The sequence below is a fragment of the Leptonychotes weddellii genome, chromosome 4, assembly GCF_054177405.1.
Source record: "Leptonychotes weddellii isolate Sample4059 chromosome 4, ASM5417740v2, whole genome shotgun sequence".
NCBI lineage: Eukaryota > Metazoa > Chordata > Mammalia > Carnivora > Phocidae > Leptonychotes > Leptonychotes weddellii.
The window spans coordinates 112,413,981-112,438,029 of NC_138372.1; the positions used below are offsets into that span (position 1 = coordinate 112,413,981).

Here is a 24,049-nt window from a genome sequence, read left to right on the forward strand (position 1 = left end):
TTATTACAAATTCCCTTTTGCGGCACCAATTTGTGGAACTTAAATTCATGTTTTAGGGACTTTAGGGGTAGCAAAACAACTTGCATAAATTCATTCTTACTGAGGTTATTAGTAAAGGCTCCTTTCCAGGTAGTTTTCAGAAATGCTGTTGTATTTAACACTTACTACTAGATCGCATGTCAAAAAAAAAAAAAAGAAAAAAGAAAAAGAAAAGAAAACAAAGAAGCCACAAGTCCCACAAACTGTCTCCTCTTCAGTGTCTTTTTCCTAGCCCTCTACCTCAGTCAGAGCTGACACATACCAGTCGCTCCTTCCCCTCCCCCATTCCAGTCCTAAAACTCAGTTCCTAGAGCAGGAGACTCCTGGCAGCACAGCCGGAGCTCCCAGAGAGAATTGGGAGTTGGCTGACGTCTGACAAGATGTGTCCTCGTTAGTTCTAACATCAGCCGCTAAGGGCCGGAAGAGCTTTCAGCAGGGTGAACTGAGAGTATGGCTGATGAGGCTCCACTCTGATCGAATGGGCAAAGCTGGGCCTCCCCTGCTTTCTGGTGTCCTTGGAGGATAAGGATCTTAACTTCAGACTCACTAGCAATGACCAGCAGCATGTTTGGGGACAATATCTATCTGGACAAATTTTACAACTCGGGTTGGTTGACACTGCCCGGGTTTATTAGGTGACCATGTCACTGGTTCACCCAAGCTAAGCAAAGATGAACTATGTGGGATAGCAGGTACGGAGCCGAGGCTAGATGGGGCAGTGATGTTTTCTGAAAGTGTACAGAGAGAATGAGCTAGTTGCCCTGCAGACAGGATGAAGTACTCAGGTCCGTGTTATGATTCTTTGAGGAGGAGTCAGACCGCAGATGGCCGCCTCATTGAACAGAGGAACCATCACCTGTCCACTTAATGAAAGAGCTCATGGGAGCATGGTGGCCATCTGTTCTTCCCCCAGCTCCACCTATTCTGAGTCGTCAATCCCATGGTGAACTTTTCCTAAAGAACTTCAAGGGGAGAACGAACAGGGTGTCTGACAGAAGGAAAGAAGCATGGGTCCTCAGCTCAGGGTGGTAGGGAAGCAGCTCCAGTTAAAGACATACTCCTGGATTAGCCATGTGAAGACTTTCTAATGTGTGATGACCTGGCCCTTCCTTTACAAAGCTAAGTATATTTAAATTCAGTCTTGGGGCTGAGAGATAGAGAAGTCACTCACTAGTCTGTCCTCATGGCATGTTCCAGTGCAGACTAAAGCTGTCATGGATTCCTGCACAAGCCATTGCTGTTCTCCAGAGAACAGGAATCAAAAATGAAAATAAGCCACTCAACACTACCTATCTCCCTTTTAGGAAGTTAGCAAAACACAGTGACTGAAGCTGGAAACTCCTTTCAAGTAGGATACCAAATCTGTCTTCTCTCAAGAACAAGCACCTAGCATTAATAAAAAATTCCCCGAAAAAAAAAATTAAAATTAAAAATGTAGGGACTAAAAGCATAAAACTCTTAAAAGGAAACATCAAGTAAAACCTTCATGACCTTAAATCTGGCAATGGATTCTTAGCTATGACACCAAAAGCAAGAGCAAGGAAAAAAACAGGTAAATTGGATTTCATCAGAATTAAAGACTTTCTGCATAAGATGATGTTACCAAAGAAATCGTAAGATTTATACTACAGAATATAAGTATCTGCAAATCATATATGTGATACAGGTAGAGTATCCAGAGTGTGTAACAAACTTACATTTCAATAACAAAAAGGCATAAACCAATTAAAAATGAGCAAAGGACATGAATAGACATTTCTCCAAAGAGACATACAAATGGCAATAAGCACATGAAAAGATGCTTTACCATCATTAATCATTAGGGTGATTGCACAACACTGTGAATGTACTGAAAATACTTTTATTTTTTAAAGATTTATTTATTTATTTTAGAGAGAGAGTGTGCACACAGGGGGAGGGGCAGAGGGAGATAGGGAATCTCAAGCAGACTCCCTGCTGAGCGCAGAGCCCGACACAGGGCTCAATCTCAGGACCCAGGATCACGACCTGAGCAGAAAGGAAGAACTGGCCACTCAATCAAATGAGCCACCCAGGTGCCCCTAAAATGGTTACTTTTCTTCTGTGACTTTCACCTCATTTTATAAAAGCAATTAGAGTTGTCCTGTTTTCTTCTAGGGAGGAGGCAGCTTTTCCTTGGTGTTATAATTTTCCTTCAGTAAACAAAGTTGGATCAGTTTTGTAAAAAAACAGAAGGGGTTCCCCTTCTTTGTGAAAAGAACTAAGATGGTGAGCGGAGGAGACGTGGGGTGAGGCAGCTGAGTGTACAGAAGGCTGGCTCCCCAGGAAGCTGGGTGTTCCTGCTTAGAAAGCACTGTAGAGAAAGGCCCCTCAGGCCCCACTTTTGCAGAAAGGATATGGGGCTGACATGCAGAAGGGAACGGAGAGAAAAGACTCATGTGTCCGACACAAACATTAGCGAAAAGCCTTTGTGGAAAAAGCTGGTACTACAGGTGTTAGTGAATGTCCAAGTTGGAACACACACAGTAACAAAGTGACTACACACCATCAATTACAGTACATATTTGTTAATACCAAAAGTAAAAGCAAACATTTCATCCTTTACCTACACAAAACAAAACACACTATTTTTATTAGGAGAAATAACTCACTTGCTGTATGTTTAATTTTGCTGACTTCTTCGTTCACAGTAGAGACAGCAGCCAATTGTGCTTGCTGTCTATTATCTGCAGATCTTGGCTGAACAGAATCATGAATATCTACAGATTTCTGTGATATTGTATCCTAATAAAACAAAAAATTCATTGTAAGTACAACGAATAAAGCTTAAGGATGAAAACAGTTCCTAGTATGTTTTTGAAAAAAAAATTACGTGTGTCACTATGAAAAGGACATTCTACGCAGTGTGATTACAGACACAAGGAGAAAATTATTTAAAGTTACCTACGCTGACAGTCTTTAAGAGAAAAGCTTCCTTTCTAACCCTCATTCGTTTCGGGCCTGGTAGCACCCAAAAGCAATAGATAAAAATGCTAAGCTTCACTGTGAGGAAAAGCTAGTCAGCAATATCCACGAACTGTCATGAAATCTGTTTAAACAGAACATGTATGTGGCAGAGGTGGGGGACATTTCTGCAAGCTTTGTGTAGGCGGTGCTCAAGAAAGCTTTGTAGGGGTGAGTTTAGGGAAAGACATTCTGTCATCCAAAGGAACTGGCGACCGGAAAGGTCAGTAAGAAGGTGACTAACTGCAAGTGTGGTGTCATGAAGAAAAGCTCAAGTTCAAGTCCAAGAGAACTACACCAGACTTTTGCTCCAGCATTAGGTATAACCTTGGAAAAGCATAGAACCCTCTTGTGTTAAGATTTTCTGAACTGAAAATGGAGAGAACACTTTCCTTGTAAGTTATTAAGGATAAGGTAAGAAATGCAAAGCACTAGCACAGTGCCAGACAGTATGTGATAGCTGGCATTACTATTCGAGCTTTATTTTGTTACAGCAATACAACATACTCCGGACAGAATCTAGAACGTGGTTTCCAGAGGAACGGAGAACTGTAACCTAACAGCCTTAGCCGGAAGCGACCTCACCTGGGTTTCTGAAAAGAAGGCAGGGGCTTACATTCCCCAAAACAGTGCTAATCAAAATAGTATTTTAACTTAGATTTAAAATATCACAGTTTGATTTTTCATTTGCTGTTCCGTATAAAACAGGGATAATATACCAAACTGGATTCAAAAAATTGCTGAAAGGATCAAATGTGAAAATATTTTTTAAATGGTGAAGTGCTACACGAATCTAAAGCCATATTATTACTGTTGTAATTGTTCTTACTCATCTTTGTATTTTTCATGTTTAATACACAGGAGGCCTTTAATAATAATTATATAGACCCAGTAGAGTAGTTGGGTAATTTCTTTGGCCATGATGGACTATAATACAGTTAAAAAAAATTTTTTTTAAAGATTTTATTTATTTATTTGAGAGAGAGAGAGAGAGCACGTGAGCATGAGCAGGGGGGAGGGGCAAAGGAAGAGGGAGAAGCAGACTCCCGGGCAACTCGGGGGACTTGGTCCCAGGACCCTGAAATCATGACCTGAGCTAAAGGCAGACACTCAACCGACTGAGCCACCCAGGCTTCCTATAATGCACTTTTAGATAAAAACTTAAATGGAAGAATGCATATAACAACACTTCTAAATTTGTAAGTCCTTTAAGGGAATGTTTATTGTTTAAAATTAACTATAAAAAAAAAATCTCTTTTTAACTTGTACACTTTAAGAAGTATATTTTAAGGGGGGAAATTAATCAGTTGACAGAATAAAAAATGCATTGTCCTACTGAATGTAAGGGAAAGCATTTTTTTTAAGGCACTAGTTTTTAAATTTTTGGGGCACTGGCTCTTTTGAACATTCTGATGATTTCTAAGAAGCTTCTCCCCAGGAAATTAAATGTACACAAAAACTAGGTCACAGTATTGGGGATTTAAAGTCTCCTTTGTATCAGAGGAATTTTTTTAATGTTAGGCATATTGCTTTCTCAATTTTTCTGATTAATCAATGTAAATGAGGATGATTTTTTGGTAATCTTTGCATTTTTTAGAACAGCTGTGTACCAGAAATATGCCCACACCTCCCCTTTAAAAAAAGGACCCTTTACTGGAAAAGGAGGCGTTCCTATGAAAGCAATCTCTATGTATCGAAGTGGAGACATCTCTTAGCTATTCCAAATATAAAATGTTAGTCTCAAAACAAGATTTCATTTTTTCAAAAACCACATATAATTAATATTAACTATATACAAAATGTATGGAAAACAGCTGGAAGGATAAACATCACAACATTAAACATAAGTTGTGGCTGAAGGGGGCAGTATGAAAAGGGAATTGCATTTTTTTTTTTTTTTTTTAAAGATTTTGTTTGTCAGAGAGAGAGACAGAGGCAGGCAGAGGGAGAAGCAGGCTCCCTGCTGAGCTGGGAGCCTGACGTGGAGCTCGACCCCAGGACCCCGGAATCATGACCTGAGCTGAAGGCAGACACCTAACCGACTGGGCCACCCAGGCATCCTGGGACTTGCATTTTTTACCCTATTTTCTTCTGTACTATCCAAAAAAAAAATTTTTTTATATTAACAGGGTATATTTCTATTTTTAATTTTTAAAAAGTAATCCTTCACCAAATCAGTACTGGATATGCACCTGCACTGATTGTCACACAGGTCAGACTGCTTGCAAATTTGTGGAGATGAAGGAGAAGACTGATTGTCATCCCAGGAAAAAGGGGGAAGACGGCTCTAAGTTCTTGAAATCTGGTGATGCCACCATCGCTGACATGGCTCCTGACAAGCCTGTGTGCGTTGAGAGCCTCTCTGACTATTCTGTGGGCCATTTTGCTGTTTGTGACATGAGACAGACGAGAAGGCAGCTGGAGCTGGCAAGGTCACTCAGAAGGCTAAATGAGTATTATCCCCAATAACCTGACACCCCGGTCTTATTCAGTGGTGGAAGAACAGTCTCAGAAATGTTTGTATCAACTGGCCATTTAAGTTTAATAGTAAAAGACTGGTTAATGATAACAATGCATTGTAAAACCTTCAGATGGAAAGGAGAATGTTTTGTGGACCTTCTGTGTGTGTGTGTTGTGTGTGTGTGTGTGTTGTGTGGTGTGTGTGTGTGTGTGTGTGGCAATTTTAAAGTTATTAGGGTTTTTTTAAGTTATTAGTTTTTAAAATCAGTACTTTTTAATGGAAAACACTTGACCAAAAATCTGTCACAGCATTTTGAGACCCATTAAAACAAAAGTTTAATGAAAGAAACAAATAAAAATAAATAAGAAGTAGTCCTCCAGTGCACGGCAAGAAATATTCAGCGAGGAAAACACTGCAGTTTATTGGCAAGCTGTGAGCCGTACAGAGAAGGGAAAGCAAAAGGAAGCGGGGTGAAAGAAGGGGTGGCGGCAGCAGCTCACAGAGGAGACTGTGAGCTGGTCCCGAGGGGCACCGCTGCCTCCCTCTATGGAGCCCGGCAGCAGCCCAGCCTCTCATCACTCACCCCGGCACATGCGGTTCCAACAACTTTATGTGCATTATAATGCATTACCTGACTTAACTCCCATCACAAAACTCACTCTACCATGAGGTTAGGTAACTTGCTGAGGCCACAGAGCTAGTCACTGCAGAGCCAGGATTTCTTTTTTTTTTAAAGATTTTATTTATTTATTTGAGAGAGAGAATGAGAGAGAGAGAGCACATGAGGGGGGAGGGTCAGAGGGAGAAGCAGACTCCCTGCTGAGCAGGGAGCCCGATGCGGGACTCGATCCCGGGACTCCAGGATCATGACCTGAGCTGAAGGCAGTCGCTTAACCGACTGAGCCACCCAGGCGCCCCAGAGCCAGGATTTCATTTTGGGTCTGGCATCAAAGCCCACACTACAAACTACTATACTATACAGCAGAGGTAGCAAAAACAAAAACCCACAGAGTACGCAGAGGGTGGGCCAAAGTTAAGAAAAACAAAAAAGAGAGCAAGTTCATTCTGGACTTGAAAGACGGTTTCATAAGTGGTGGAGTCTATAATGAACAGATAGCTCCTGCAGATCAGGGTCATGGAGCAATGTGGCCCCAATATATCAGATGTGACTGTTCTCTCAAGATAAATTCAGAGTAGTAATTCTCTGTGAAATCTAAGTTTTAGCCATTGACAATTACTTAGGAAATTTAAAAGTTGTGAGGGGGATAAATTGACCAATGGACACTAATATGCTACCTCTGGTCTCCTGGGTTTAAAATTCAGTAAGGCCAGATTAAATAATAGTACTGTTTCAGTGGTAATTTCCTGATTTTGTTAACGGCACTGTGATTATGTAAGTGCTTTTGCTTTGTATTTTTTATGGAAAAACACTAAAGAACTTAAGAAGAAAAGGATATCTTATTTTCAATTTACGTTCAAAGAATTCTGAAAAGTTTGTGGGTGGGGGGGTGGGCCAGAGAGAGAAAAAGGAAGGAGGGAGGAAATAATAAAGCAAATGTAGTGAAATTATAACATCTGGTGAAACATGGTGTCATGTAGTTTTATGTGTCAACCTGGCTAGGCTATAGGATCTAGTTACTCAGTTCCAACACAAATACAAGTGTTACTATGAAGGTATTCTGTAGATGTGGTGATCATCTACAACCAGTCGACTTTAAGTAAAGAAGATTATCCTCAATAATATGGCCAGAACTTCACGTGACCAACTGAAAGGCCTCAGGTCTCCCTAAAGTAATTCTACCTGTGGACTGCAGCTACAGCCCCTGCCTAAGAGTTTCCAACCTGCCCTACAGATTTCAAATTACTGGCACCCATAATCGCATGGCCAATTCTGTGAAATTCAAATTAAAAAAAAAAAATTTATGCATATACATATATTATATACACACACACACACAGATAGATACAGATATTTCCCACTGGTTCCATTTCTCTGGTAGAACACTGACTGATACAGATTTTGGTACCATGAAGTGGCGTGCTGCTATAAGAAATACCTAGAAATGTGGAAATGGCTTTGGAACTGGGTAATGGTAGAAACCAGAAGAGTTCTGAGGCATATGACAGAAAAAGCCTAGATTGCCTTGAAGAGACTGTTAGTAGCAACATGGCCATTAAATGAGATTCTGGTGAGGATGCAGAAGGCAGTGAAATGCATAATGGAGAAATCTTCTGTCACCCTAAAGAATACACATATGGGCATAGAATCGAATGTGGACAGAAATATGAATGTTAAAAGTGCTTCTGGTGAGGTCTCAGAAGGAAATCAGGAACGTGTAACTGGATAATGGAAGTAAGGTGATATTTGTATACAGTAGCAGAAAACTTGGTTCAATTGTGTTGTACTACTGAGTGGAAAGCAGAACTTCTAAGTGATGAACTTGGATATTTAGCTGAGGATATTTCCAAGCAAAAGGTTAAAGGTGTGGCCCAGTTTCTCCTTGGTGTTTACAGAAAAATGAGAGGCTAGAGAGATACACTGAGGAAGGAATTACCAAGCAAAAATGAACTAGCACTTGATAATTTGGAAGGATAAACTGCAAAGGATGCCAAAATTGGAAAATTCATCGTTATGAAAACATTTCTTTGGACAGTTAGACAACATTTTGTTGAAAGAGATTAGGTGTGTGGATCCAATGGATCCAATCAAACATCTTAGCAGAAGCCTGGAAGAGAGATGAAGTCATCCAGAAAGGTTCCATGAATAACCCTCTTGACATACATGAGAGACCCACAGGGATTTTAAGAATGATATACCAGTAGAAACACAGCCAGCCTAGACTGAAAGGGACAGACATAGGATAAAATGAATGAAGGTTATCAGATCTCTGGGATTCTACAGGCAGGAAATGGGCTACATGGCTGCAAACACATGCTAACCTTTAAGAAGAAATGATTTAGAGAGCAGAGCTGCAGGGGCATAGGAAGGAGCAGTGGGCCCAGAGGGCAGAGTATCAAGGTACAGAGAATTATCCTCAGGCCTTAAAAATTTTTTTTGAAAGATTTTTATTTATTTGACTGAGAGAGAGAGAAGAGAGCATGAGTGGGGGGAGGCGCGGGGCTCAATCCCAGGACCCTGGGATTATGACCTGAGCTGAAGACGCTTAACTGAATGAGCCACCCAGGTGCCCCTCAGACCTTAAAAATTAATAGAATTTGCCCTGCTGGGTTTTGAACCTGTTTAGGACCAGTGACCCTTTTATTCCTTCCAATTTCTCCCTTTTGGAATGAGGATGTTTATCCTATGCTTGTCCCACCACTGTATTTTACAAACAGGTACTTTGTTTTCTCGGTTTACAGGTCCACAGATGGGGACGGATGATGTCCCCAGAAGAGACCACATACCTGATCTAGATGGCTGTGATGATGAGATCTGGGACTTCTGATATGATGTTTAGATCAGATTTTGGACTTGCTGATGCTATAATGAGTTGAAACTTTTGGGAATACTGGGATGGCATGAATACATTTTGCCTGAAAGATGAACATGAATTTTTGGGTGCCAGAGGGTAGAAACTGCAATAGGTTGAACACTGGCCCCAAAAAGGTATATTAAAGTTGGAACCTCTGGTACTTAGGAAGGTTACTTGGAAACAGGGTCTTTAAAGATGTAATTAAAGATTCTGAAATGAGGTGGCTTATATCTTATCTTACAAACATAAGAGATGGCTAGTGTCCTTTAAAGAGAAAAAAGGAGAGGCAGATTTGACACATAACGGATTTGACTTTACACAGCCATGTGAAAATGGAGGCAGAGATTAGAATGATGTGTGTACAAGTCAAGGGTTGCCAAGAGCCACTAGAATCTGAAAAAGGCAAAGAAGGATTCTCCACTAAGGCCTTTGGAGAAAATGCAGCCCTGCTGATGCCTTAATTTTGGGCCTTTGGCCTCCTAAACTGGGAGACAATATATTTCTGTTGTTTTAAAGCCACTTAGTTTGTGGTAATTTGTTGTGGCAGACCTACGAAGCAAATATACTGGGTGAAGGGTATATTAAAATTCTTTGAACTGTTACTGTAATATTTCTCATAGGTTAAATTGTATCCAAATAAAAATTTTAAAATAAATAATATCTTTAGCTTGGTAAGGAAATCCTTTATAATTTTTTTTTTTTTTTTTAAAGTAGGCTCCATACCCATCATGGAACCCAACGTGGGCCTTGAACTCAGGACCCTGAGATCAAGACCTGAGCTGAAATCAAGAGGTGGATGCTTAACCGACTGCACTGCCCAGGTGCCCCTTGGCATGGAAATCCTTACATAATCTCATACCTGGATCTTAAAACTCTTGACATCATTTTACTCTATGTCTCAGACCATCTACATTATAAAATAATTTAAAATGCCTCCTTCATGGCACTTACAGAGATAAATTTTAGCCACCCGGGAAATTTACCATTATGAAGCTTAACCTAAGAATTTTGGACAGATTTATGCCATCTTTTTTAAAGATGTGGACTCACATAAAAGAAGCTGGCCCATGGTAAAATTACTTCTCACAAGCAATTTTAAGTATGATTTATTTATGAAAACTTACCAGCTGTTTTTCACTCACAGGAGATGGAGGTGGGGGAACAGTTTCTCCAGAAGAGGGACGCCAGGTTAAGAGCCTTTAAAAATACCAAATCACACCAATCACTGCGAGTGTGAAACATGACACATTCAACATGTTTTAAAACAGGCATAAAAAAGTCCCAAGAATATGCCAAAAACAATATAATCCTTCTCTGACTACTGCTAAAAACCATTTGCTGAAAAAAATCTAGTAAAAAGTTTAAAATATGTATTTCCAGAAAACAACTGACTAGCATATAATATAATCAAAAGGGTACTCTGGTCATCAGTTAAAAAAAAAAAAACACTTCTGGAAAGTTTCAAAAACTTTAAACTCACTTTTTCTAAGTATTTCCTAAAGTAAGATTGAGAAAAGTTTGAGACTTTTCAAAAATTCATGGATCTCTTTAGATTCTATTTTTTTTTTAATGTATAAAAATAAATGAAATAAAATTTGGCCCAAAAGAAAAAACTAACTTGCCATCCCTGGATTGGGTACTTGGAATAGAAAGATGATTAAGGCCCAAGTTCTTGCTTCTGAGAAGGAGGAGCTCCTGGGAAATGGAGCAGACAATGGTAGATACATCATTTCAATTCAATTTGGAAAGAACTCTAGTACAGTTATTTTCTATTAAGAAATGCTTATTAGATGATCTTTAAGATCATGTATCTTAACCTGAATTTGTAATTCAATAAATTAAAACAGAGGCAGTTCCTAAAACAAACAAACAAAGAAGAATGTTCAGCCTGGCTGGTTTCTGTTGACTTCACAGGGACAACAGCTAGGCAAGAATTCATACTGTCTTTTGACATAAGGGCTACAGATAAACTCTGACAAAAATGGATCATTTGTCAAGTACATTGTTCCAACAAAATGTGCACCAAAAAAATAAGAAAAGCTGACCAATATTTGTCTTTTTAGTTTAGACCCACCTAGAGACTGCTTTCCTAGAGGTGTGTCCCTTTTGTTTGACTTCCAATGTCCTAATTATTAGGATACTTACAAGGGGATCGTATCAGTGCAAACATATTTCACTCATGTCCAGAAAAAGTTTATGATGCTTAAAAATCTGAACTAGTTTTCATACATCATTTTATGCCAGTACATACACATATATCTACTTAAGATGTTTTAAGTACGACTTAAGTAAGACTTAAAGCATCTTATTAAGTAGATTTAAAAATAGTAAATCTAAAGTAAAACTTTGCATAGGTCAGAGAGCCCCAAAGGCTGAGCTGGGAAGTAACTTCAAGTATGTCCTACAAATAATCCAGATGCTATTAGTCATTTAGTGAGACTGTGTCTTTAGTTTCTCCATTGATAAAAACTCCTACAATTCAATTCCAAACTAATTCATTAGAAGATGACAATTAACTATAAAATACATTTGCAAATAAATTTTCCTTAGATTATTAAATCTAAAGTAACTGAAATAGATGTTTAGTTTTTTTGTTGCTTTTTTAAAATTCAAAACCACTGCTTGCTTTAATCTGGATAAATAAAAATAAAACCCTATTAAAGCAGAATCACCTCAATATGACCAATGACCATATGACGAATCAGACTGAAAGTGTCTGGTTTATAAAGAATTTAATTCAAGTATTTGTTACGGTTTATAGGAGTCTGATTTGCAATAAATACAAATTCATGGAACACTGAAGTATTTTTAAAAGAATTTGTTAAAAAAAATCACTAGTTACTATCAAACTTTTTATGTCTATCATTCAATATACAAATATAAAGTTGAGTAAAATCTTCTTACGCATGTGGGATTGTGGTTTTGAAGATATCCAGTGTGCAGTTACAAGTTTTATCCCAGATTTCTAGGGTAAATTTCTCACCATTCAGAATAACAACATTCTCTAAGCAGTTTGTACCAGATCGTGCTAACTGCTCATTGTCTGGAAAAGAAAAGAGCAATTCATTTATATATTGCCAGGGCCACATTTAACACTTTGTGTCACTATTTGCTATAGACTGACCTTGCTGCACACACCAGTAGAGCTGGGCAAAAATATCATCCAAAAGTACATCACTGAGTACTTCTAAATACTGGGTGAATACATCACAGATCGCATAAAGTGCATGATTACAAGTCGTAGTCATCCATTCAGCTTTCTAAGGCAAAAAAGTCATTAAAAGAAGGTCAGACAATTCGTCAACAACCAGAATTAAAGAAGAAATATGTTTGCTTATTTAAAAATGCTAAGTCTGTCCATGTTCCTTTCAGAGCACTTACTTCCCTCTATAATATTACATTCACCTCGACTCAGTATCTGAGATCTATTTTTTCTCCATTATTCCACAATTTATGTATAAAATAATTTTATCTATTTTTTGCATTATTTTTGATTTTAAAAAATTATCACTGAATTGTCTTGCTATTAACATTATGACTCTTCTCAAACAATATGCATGAATATCAACAGCTGGCCTTGCTCCATAATATGACAGAACATAAAAGAGAAATAAAGTGGAAGGAAGTAAGAATTTATCCAAGTGTGCTTGGCATAAATTTAAAATAAAACTCTCATGAAGTATGGTTACTTGAAAATACCATAAATGGTGAATAGGGCCATACAAAATAAGTATAAATTATTTATTTTTCTTAAATACATAAAGGACTAATCCTTGTGCCAGTGCATACACATATGTCTACTTAGATGTTTTCAGTAAGAGTCTACCTGTAGATTTAAAAATCACAAATCTAAAGTAAAACTTCGTGCAGGTCAGTGTCCCTAATGTCTGCATTTAATATAGCTATATAGGACAAAACAAGAAAAGTTGAGGCTCTCTCCCTACATTTACTGAGATGCATACCATAATTGGTTTGTAGTAAAAGACATTGACATAAAATAAATAAAACTTATTACTATGTATTCTGTACTCACTTCAGAATAAGATGTCACTATGAATACTAAAGAAAGCTACTGGTATCTGTAATTGTGGCAATATTAAAATGAGGAAAGAAACTGGAAGTTCAACAAAAACACTGAAAACAACCAGTTCATTAACTCAGATTCTATCCCCAACTAGCATTCTTTCTTTATAAAGACATACTTCTTATTATAATGAAAAACTCTCTAGGAATTTTTTTTTCTTTTCCAGGTACTTGATTTGATCTACTAAACTGTATTAGAGAAAATATTCAGAACCTTTTAACTTGACTGTGTTAAATGAAAATATTTTTCTCTTACCTCTGTCTGCTGTTCTGGCAATTTCATGTTGTCAAAGATTCTGAAAACAATTCTAAATAAATCCTGCCACCAGTGTTTTTCATAAGTGTGGCCATAAGTTTTCATTATTTCGAACATTACTGTTAAACCCCTAAAACGATAGAACACAAGTGGACAGCTGTAATACAAAAAAGTATGCCACATCAGAATCCCCTCTTAAAATAGTTTTTAGAGGTCATGAAGCTACTAAAAAAGTTTAAAACTGGTTTTAAACTAACATAAGAGATTCAGTTTTAAGAAATTTCAACTGTAAAACTGGTTTCTTTGGGACGCATCATGTAGGAGAAAATTCCAAAGGCCTTGGCCTTAAAATGTTTTATTTCACTTTTCTTCCACTCCCACCCCATCATCCCAGCATTTTAAGATTGTAAATGAAATTAAAGATTGTGAGTGATCATCATAAAATTAGTTCAGGGATACTGTATGAGCAATTAAAGTGTTGCTAAAAGTCCTATAACTCTTTGAAAAAGATATCCCAGAAACCAAAGGAACTGATCCACTAAGACATTCATGTGGGCAGTTTGTTTCCTACTATAGTCCAGAGACAGAGCAATGCTTGTCACCCACGAGGCACACAATAAGTATTTACTGAACAAATAAACTGCTTAGTACCACATTCACTGTCTTTTGAATAAGTGTTAAAATTAAAAACTCAACATTGCCTTCCTGATTCCTTATTATCTTCCTCTAAATAATAATCCCTTCATGTAACCATTAAAAAGCTTGATCTTTTCTCTACATGTTACTTTCTTCTAGCAAAATAGGTATCTTTCCATTTAGAAAAAGGTTTATATTTCTGAGAAGACTGATGGTAAGCCAGAACCAAATGTTATCTAAAGACTCCATAAGGACTGGTTCGCAGTCCAGCTCATTTGCTGCTATGCTACCTCTGGGCTTAATTCATGTCTGGCACACAGCAGGCTATAACTAACTGTTAAATAAACGTGTAAAGTACATTATGGTAGCTTGGTCCTTCAGCAAGTTCACAGCAGTTATTTGATCCATAAGAGTTATTTGATCCGTAAGAGATACCTAATGTGTGTAATGAAAAGTAAAGGAACCGTAGTAAAGAAATTCCTGTGGAAGAAACAGACTCTCTTCTTTGGGAGAAGCCTGTTGGAATTCATTTTTCCCCCTACAATGGAACAAGGCTCCCTCTTCCTCCATCTCCTGAGCCTGAAATCCATTTCCTCCCACTCTAAGTAACTGGATGCTAACTCCCACAGCTAGGGATAAGGGGATGTGGGAATCCTGTTTCTTCCAGGCCCACAGAGCTACAGAGGTTTCCAAGGATTTTCACTGTTCAAGAAATCTTTTTGAAAGCAATACTTAAGTTGCTGGTACAGGGAAAAAGAGTATGTGAGACCCCAGGTTAATTAACCAACCCTCAATCTACAGAATTTTGAGGCAATCAAATAAGAACACATGTGAAAGTACTATGTAATTAACCTGTTATACAAATCATGGTATTACATTTTTCAAATGTAATCTAAATATCAGCCCTTACAAATCCTGGAATAAAATAAGAAAAAGCCATTACTGAACAAAGTTTACTCACATCTTTCCTCTCCTTTATCAACCAGAATACATATTTTCTCTTTAACAACTAGAACTCATCCATAATCTGATCATGGGATATGGCAAGAAGGAAAGCAGGATGGTCCCAGACAAGGACAGGCTCAAATACTAAGGAAGCAGGAAGGTCCCCTCATCAAATAAATTTCTACAAAGAAACAAGGGCAGGGAGGGGGTGCTGAGTTTATATGATGTGTTGGTCGTGATATGTTAGCTGCTCCAATGATGTGGCTGGACAATTCAAAGTTGTAAATCTCAATAATTTAGTTTACATGAATCAGCGGCTATCTTGAATTTTATCAAGTTCCTAACAGGTCCACTGCCAAACAATTCTCAATGTCTAAAATGCTGTATAGTGTTCTTGTGATTATTAAATTCTATGACAAATTCCTAAGGTTTGAGTCCTATTTTGGATTATTTACCTAATTTTATAAAATTTCTCTTATAACAAATAAAAATGAAATTTCTTAGGATATGTATCAACTCCACCTTGGATGGGGATAAGGGTGGCTGTGGCATAAGAGGAGGAAGGAAAGGTTCATTCCTTCATTATAGTCCTATCGCTGATATCTTACAAGTCTCTATTTACTACCTTTCCAATTTAAAAAATCCAATAAAGTTAACTGCCCAAATGACTAATGATCCTCCCTAAAAAGAAGAGGGGATACATAAAAGACAGATTTTATTTAAACATATGATTGAACTCATGGTGTCTCAAGCACTTGTTGACAGGTAACAGGATACACAAATCAATCATTTCAATTTGGTAGTAAAAAATGTAGGATAAAAATTTTACTATGGGAGTGACATGAGCTGTAACATAAGAAGAGCATACTAAATGCTTATCCAGTTGCATTATATCCCTAATAGTTTCTTCACAAATGGACTATACATTCATATAGATCTTTTATTGAGAATATACTTTTGAAAGAGCACACTTCTTTGTTAATAGACCTGTATTATTCAAAACTGTGTTACTGACCAGTCTTCAAAGAGAAATGGTTCTTTATCTAAAGCTGACCAAGGACATGCATTGAGAAATTCTTCTAGCATTTGTCAGGAAAATAAATTGTGCCACTAACTTCAATTTTTATTTGGAAACAAATGTATGAAAAGACAGACTGTGTAACATTATTAAATTAACATAGAAGCTAAAACTCAAAGTGAAATGCTAGACTAAAATCTGAAGGAAAAGTAGTATTTCCATTTTTACTGTTGTTCCATTTAACATATTTTAAAATCTGCCTATCAAATATTACTATATTTGATAAAACGCATGACTTACGGACTTACGGCCTTCAACTACTGAACTTACATTCACAAAACAAAAATTCATTGCGGTCAAAACGAGCCTTTCAAAATTATAGTTACAAACACTGATTGTTACCTGGTTCTTACATCTAATTTGCATCTATTAATGATGCAGGACAGCTCGAAGAGGATTGGGAACCATCCTCTGACCCAAACCCTGTCTTCAGGCGCCACATTCATATCATCACTTGTGTACTCCTTGAAAGCCTTCAGGAAGAAAGGGAGATATACTTAAGGCAAAACATAACACCTGTATTATTTCTCCAAAAAATTTTTTAAATGCTTTACAAATAAGCAATTTGATAAACAATTTATAGAAAGATGGAGATTATAACTGCCTATGAAGAGCACTGCACTAAAATTCCAAAGTTGGTTTCAGCTTCAACTCTGTCATCAGCTTTTCTGTATTATTCTATTCGCCAGGTTAAATCAGGCTTGCATATTTATCATTTCCCTGGTTATGACACATGCAGCCTTATCAGCCGCCCTGGGAAGTGTGAAGGTCAAATGAGTCAATGTATGTAAAAAGTACTAAGCACCCCCATAGGTCCACATTAGTATGTAGTAAAAAATTTTACTACCAAATCTAATGCATCACTTCTCTTGATAATAGTTACAGAGATAGATTCAGAGACGCAAGTTAAGGTTGGCAGCCAGGTTGCCAATTCAATTTTTTACTCCAGTGCTTAAGTCCACACTCATCTATAGACAGACAGTCAACTTCAGTACCGCACAGCACCACATGCAAGAAACAGTATGGGCTAAAAGGCTAAAAACACAGGATTCGGTTCAAACCCTAGGTCTCCTTTACTAGCCCTGCAACCATGGACACATTTTTTTTAACTTCTTTGTGCCTCAGATTCCTTATCTGTATGGGGCTATAACACTACCTGTCCCATAAAGTTAAGAACATTAAACAAGTTAATACGTGTGAAATAGAAAAACACGTGACATCTTTAATAAATGACAGCTATCTCCCATCCAAGTACTAACTAGGCCCAATCCTGCTTAGCTTCCGAGATCGGGCGTGTTCAGGGTGGTATGGCCGTAGACTAAATGACAGCTATCATTACACTTGGAAAAACAAAGACCTGACACCTTTAATAAATGATAGCTATCATTACTAATCACTTAAGTCAGAATCAAGCTCAGGTAATTTTGGGGTTTACTGAAAAACGTTTCCTATCCCCTCAATTCCCAAATAAACTTTGATCTTAGACTGGAAATAAATACTCAGCAAAATTTTGTTTACTAAATGACACTATACCTGAGGTCTATCAGACACATATTTTGCACAATGGCGAATAAGTCGAATTGCTTCCATGCTTGTGTCTGGGAAAGCTGCATTGCACGCAAATTCAGACAAACACTTCACTGCATCCTGGAAAGAATCAATGGTCGCTGGAAAGTGTTTTTCAAACACAAGAGCTAAAAGGGTAAAAAATATATCAAAGTAATTTTAGTTTTTCAATTATTCTTAACTGCACCAAAAAACACCAACCCCCAGATGTAAAGCATACTTAAAGGTGAAGGGTTTTGATGTCTAACAGACATGGCTTTGTATCTGTCATTACTGTTTACTTGACTGTCCTGAGTAGTGGGGAGAGGGACACAGGTCTGTGTTTTCTTTACACTATAAACCCAGCACATAATACAGTGACAGTACACAGTACGTCCCGAATCAGTAGTTGTTGAGTTGAATATACAAAATTATGTTCAACCTATCTGTATTTCAGTCTCTTAATCTATGAAAAATAATGATGATCATCATTATCATCTTTCAGACAGGCTTAACTTACATCCTCAGTATTTAATTCTCCCTTAAGGAGGCTGTATAATGGAGTGGTCAAAAACCTCTCCCTGGCTTTGAATCCCAACAACTCCATCATGCACCTTATGCAGGTCACTTAACCTCACTGGGGCTGAATTTCCTGATCTATTTAAAAAGGGATAATGAAGACACTTCATTATAGAGTTGTTGTAAACATGGAAGGAAACACATTCAATGTGCTTACTGTTCTTGCCACAACGTAAACATTCAATAAATGTTAACTATGATAATGTAATAACAATATTACTGTCATTATGTACTCTGTTTCTACAGGCAAAACTTGGTAAACTTAAAACCCAGAATAGGCCCTTGATCTTACTTTTGTATTATTTTCTGAACACATTAAAGTTTTGTTTTCTTTTTTTAAACGTGAACTCAGGCAGAAGAATACTCACTGACAATGTGCCCTGTTGTTTGGAATGCAAGTTCCACTATGCTTTCATCTTGATCGGATGCAGCTAGATGAAACACAGAGAAAATGTTCTTCCATCCAGACCGAATGTTAGCAGCTTGAGAATTAACCATTTGTGCTATACACCGTACAACCATATCTCGAATTGTTGGAGACCTAAAATATTAATATAATTGCTTGGATATGCATATACATAAAACCCATCAGTTTTTTTTTCTCCTTTCTTCTGTTTTCCCCCTGCGGTGGAAAATAATAAGGTATTTTTCTGATATTAAGCAATTCAACAAATATAATACCTGTTCCGTTTCATTATATGTTCAAACGGTCTTAAGAAATCCTTCTGGAATCTGAAATTAGCAAGCTCCCCTTTCTCTAAAAACTTCATTGACAATTGCCTCAAGGAGTCTACTGCAAAAATAGCTACATCTTCATTAGGATTACAGCCAACCTGTAATGGCAACAGAAATATAGGGTGCTAATGTCAGCAGTGAAAATCTATTTCTTCATTTTTGTTTTAGAAAAAATATATGACTAATAGCACAGATAGGTAAATGCTGAAATTCTCCACAAAAGCACTAGGTGTACTAACAATATTTCTCAACAAGAAAAACATATTTTAACTAAATTCTTAAAACCCACAGCAATCACTTCTTTAAAAAAAAAAAGATTCAAAGGGTTTTCTAATTTTAATTACAAAAATGTAATTTAAAAAACCTAGAAAAAGAAAAAAGTCTCAATTACATTATAAGGAATTTTAACAACAAAAAACATTACAAATGTAAGCAAATCCTACAATTATTCAAATACCTTATTAAAATGATCGCCAATAACTTCCCAAATTCGAGACCACTGCAATCTTATTCTTCCCATGTTGTAATACGATATTTCTACTATTTTTTGTAGACTAAACATTCTTGGATGTGTAGTGGAAAGTAATTCATCCATAGACACGGCACAGAGCCAACGGACAAAATCCACTATAATATAAATAGATTTACATTTTTTTTAGCTTAACTTTCAAGTCTTTTAGCCAAAAAACCAATTTAAGTGAAATAAATGTATATACTTACCAATAGCATTTCCATCTAGTCTTGTAGAACCTGTAAATATTCTAAAGAAAAGAAACATAATTCAAAAATTTATAAAGTCTTACTTCTGTTATATCAATTCAAAAGTAAGTAGCCTGAGGTACTTGCTACTTTAAATCTGGTTTAAAGGAACAAAAAATCAGGTAGTCAAATGATATTGTTAACATATTGCTTCATAACAAGTACAGTTTGGATGTTCCTCTCTCCCTCCTTTGCATTTGATAATAGAATAAGAATGTATCGTTAATTTTATTAGTAGGCTTACAAACACTAGATCAACATGAGACTCTAAGATAAGGAAAATATCAATTTGTAAAACTAACTGATAATTGGCACAGTACAAAAAAGAAGATTTTTTCAATTTTTCCTGATTATCTACTAGCATTAAGCATGTTAAGATGAAAAATTCTTTGCTTTTACAAGTAACATACATTTGATTAAAACTCATTTATGTTAAATTACAAGCAACTTAACAGAAGCTGCAAATAGTCTCTAATAGTTTAACCAAGAAGTGGCTAAATAACATGTCCTGGAAAATTCAAATGTTTAGAGTTAAGCTGTGCTGTCCAGCTTTGCCCAGCTTTCTTCACTAAGGTTTTTATTTGTTTCAAAGTTTCATAAAGTATTTCAGCATAAACCTATTAGTCCTTTTAAAGTCTGCATTTTTACTGATGCTCTGGGTTTGTAACCAAGGGTCTGATGAGCCTTCCAGGGTGAACTGATATTCCTCAATTTACATTGTGTACCACAGGATTTGCATGGCAAAAAGGACACCTTAAAGGCAGAAGCAGGTCAAATATTAAGCTTAGAAATAAAAGTAATCTGGGGCATCTGGGTGGCTCTGTTGGTTAAGTGACCAACTCTTGGTTTCAGCTCAAGTCGTGATCTGAGATTGAGCCCTGTGTCGGGCTCTGTGCTTACTGTGGATTCTGCCTGGGATGCTCTCTCCCTCTGCCCCTCTCCCCCCACTCACCCTCTCTCTCTCTTTAAAATAAATAAATCTGAAAAAAAAAAGAGAAAGAAATAAAAAGTAATCATAGTAACAGTAATAGCTACCAACAACCACGAAGTGGCTGCTATTCTAGGTGTTTTATAATATAGCCACTCACTTAGTAATCACAAATAGCCTGTGAAGTAGGGACTGGTATAACTTCTAATTTTATAAACTGAGACACAAAGATATTTAATGAATTCCTCGAAGTCACAGAACTAGTAAGTCCTACAGCTAAGATTCAAACCAGGGTGGGCACCCCCCAGAGTCCACCCTCTTAACTACTTTGATATACCGCCTCACACTTACCTGAGCAAAACATAAAACATTTAAAATATATTCTGAAAGGTTTTTTTTTCCTACTATGTCCACTATATCCATGTTGTGAGTATATCATGATTTTTTAACCTCAGTGCCCTTGTATGTCTGTCCATGTGTCCTGGCAATGAGTAACAAATACAAGACAGGAAAAACAGCCTAAAAAACTGACATGACGACTCACACTCTGGTTCTCCTGCTAAAGGAATATTTTAAGATTTCCTCTATTGCTCGTCAGAACAAAATAGTAATTCAAAGATCTGGCTGAGAACATCATCTGGGGGAAAAAATAGCATAATACAGGCCCCGTTTAATTCAGTGGTTAGACTGGATCCAGAAATTAAAAATATACAAAGGCTACAAATTTCTCACATGAACAAAAATGAACATGGCTAGAATACACATTATAAATGTCATTAGGTGATTTCTCAAACTACAGGTACATAGGCAATGGCTATATAAAAAAAAAAATAATCACAGTGATAAAACTAAACAGTATATAGGAGAAACAACAAGAAAAGAGAGGAAAAAAAGAAAAAAAAATTCTTTAAACGGAGAAGGAAGCAAATGACAAAGAGTAGAGGGGTAAAGCGATGGACATTATATGCAACTACAGGGGAAAGAAGCAACAAATTCTCTGAAGGCCCTGAAATGATGGAGAACAAGGACAAAGAAATACCAGTAGCAATCAGACAAGTTTATAGACTCAGGGTGACAGAAGTTAGGGGGAGCATGCATCCTGAAAAAAGGCATTCAAATTCCTACTCACTGTGGTAGCCTCTGAGGGGTCACTTTATTTCTAGTAATGCTCCACTACAGATAAGCCATATGGTAGAGCATAGCAGTCTGTGGAGGCATTTAAAGTTAAGCCTTCATAAACTAAGGCAAGAGGACAGAGCTATGTTTCACAAAATCAGTCTACGAAATGGATTCTACATTCCTTGTATGAAAAGCAAAGGACGGATGCATGAAAATCTTGTGTGTTAATATTAAAAGACCTGTGCTGAAAAACTGTGAGCAGGAAAACAAAATGATAGATTACTGCTTCAGCCACAAAATGAAAAGCAATGCAGCAATACAAGAAAAAAAGTTAAAAAAAAAAAAGGTTGACAAAACCTGCAGATTCTGGACCACATAAACTTTAAACTGTATATAATACAGAGGCAAACTAAATTACTGTATATGTAAAAAGTTTTCACAGTGAAAATATCAGAGGTAACACTTATTTCTAAGACCTAATCCGAAGATATTTATGAGCAAATGCAGTTGGGGATGAGCTACACGTATTTTCTGAGGAGACAATGTTCCAAAGTGTGAGATGCGCCAATATAAAGCTAGATCTGGTGTGCTTAAAATTAGTAAAAACAAAAACTATGGTACTGTTTTTTAACTTTTAGTGGTAACTCATTCCTGGACAAAATCTATTCCTGCACAAAGTAGCTTTTAATAGAATCATATATTTTTTTTCTTAAGAAACAGAAGCTATAAATAAGCAAAAAAACAAACAACTACTTTAATTTTTTCATGTTTACTTCCTATACTTGTCATAACAGATTATTCAGAACAACAGACCTAAGGACAAGAAAATGACTTGTTACAAGACAAGTACAGAACTTTCCAGGATGATACCTAACAATATTCACACCACTGACTTGAATACCTAAGTTATCTGACTTAGCTTATGAATTTAGTCAGAATATTACATATGAAAATATACTCTAATACTGAGAAATTCAGAAGAAATTTAATAAGAAAGTGAAAAGTACCACACAAGAATATAATCCTATAGTAAATCAAAGATGTAACTTTTAATGCTTTTATTATAAGCTAAAATTTAAATGTTGAGGTTTTGTATAAAATTGGACATTGGATTTATGTTTGCAGAAGTTATCTGGTGATGATGAATCTGAGACAACAAAGTACTAACAGAATTTGTGTTAAGACCCCTCTAAAATACCTTAAATTCTTAAAATGGAGAGGCCTATCATTTACTCAAATGAGTGAATGTCTCCCTGCAACAAACAGTGCATAGATGGATAAATTAGAACTGGCTATGGTCATATAAAATATACTATGGAAATAAATAGTACGTAAAATGTTAACTCTTGTCTGAAGAGATTCTCATAAAGACACTGAAGGCAGGAAAATGATTTGGAAACAAGCTACCCTGACAACAGAAGGGCAGACATTATTACATGGCTCTCCAGTTGTACATGCAGGCAGAGGCTCGGTGGAGAGGGTAAGAATGTACATTCAAGAGACATGCTGCCTGAGTCTATGTCCTGGCACCACTCCTCAAAATTCTTTGTGGATGAAACCGTTATTGCAACAATAATCAAGACAAGATTAGTTGTGGGGATGAACAAGTTATTTAGGCCCCCTCTGCCTCAGTTTCCTCCTTTATAAACTAAGGACAATATTAATACTTATCTCATTAAGTTACTGGAAGTATTAAGTGATAAGTAATACCTAGGAAGTACTTTGAAAAGTGCCAAGCACATGGTAAGCCTTCAAGTTATACAGGGGGTCTAAGAGGATATGCAATCTTTCTTCAGCCTTCATAAGGAAAAGGCAAATGACCTCCTTCCCTTATTAAAAAAAAAAAAAAAAGGTCAGCAAGTGAAGATTAAGAGTTCTTTTCAAAGAAAAAGTTGCAGGGAATATTTCCAGGGTCAGTGGCCACTGAATACTCTAGCTCAGTCTGTACTTATAGCAAAAAGTTTTATCTGAAGTAAAATTCTGGATTAGCGTAAGTCTCCAAGCACCAAGAAAAAATACGTATTATATTTTGGACAGTTTCATCACAAGTAATAAAAAAATTTAAATGTCAGTGTTGTAAAATGTTAAGTTTCAAATATTTGGGCATTCATCTAGAAAAAGCTAATCTTCAAAAGAACATTTAGTACGGGTTCACTTTTAGAAAACAAACTAAAAATGAGGAATACTTGGTAATATATATACTATACAAACTCTGAAGTCCTTTCCAAAGAAGCTTGCAATGAGAATTGCCAGCAAATCCTTCACTTACCCATAATGCAATCTTATATCAAATAGGACTTGAAAGATTAACACTCCATTTTCATATAATAAGACCAATTAGTTCTCTATGAAGAAAATAAAACGTGTTCTTTTTCATCAAGATTACCATTTCCCTAATGTCCACTAATATCTATTTTAAGTTAAATTTTCA

At 36.7% G+C, this 24,049-nt stretch overlaps 1 protein-coding gene across 3 annotated transcripts in view; it reads right to left on the reverse strand.

Moving 5' to 3' along the window:
- Nucleotides 1–24,049, reverse strand: part of ARFGEF1 (ARF guanine nucleotide exchange factor 1) — a 144,837-nt gene that overhangs the window by 8,199 nt on the left and 112,589 nt on the right. For all 3 annotated transcript variants that reach the window (XM_081816075.1, XM_081816076.1, XM_081816077.1), the window contains 11 exons: nt 19,533–19,573; nt 19,270–19,439; nt 18,759–18,910; nt 18,446–18,618; nt 17,487–17,647; nt 16,296–16,426; nt 13,295–13,424; nt 12,080–12,215; nt 11,860–11,998; nt 10,080–10,152; nt 2,670–2,802 (listed from right to left, as the gene is read on the reverse strand). In XM_081816075.1, the coding sequence (XP_081672201.1) occupies nt 2,670–2,802; nt 10,080–10,152; nt 11,860–11,998; nt 12,080–12,215; nt 13,295–13,424; nt 16,296–16,426; nt 17,487–17,647; nt 18,446–18,618; nt 18,759–18,910; nt 19,270–19,439; nt 19,533–19,573 (1,439 nt within the window). The remainder of the gene's footprint in view (nt 1–2,669; nt 2,803–10,079; nt 10,153–11,859; nt 11,999–12,079; nt 12,216–13,294; nt 13,425–16,295; nt 16,427–17,486; nt 17,648–18,445; nt 18,619–18,758; nt 18,911–19,269; nt 19,440–19,532; nt 19,574–24,049) is intronic.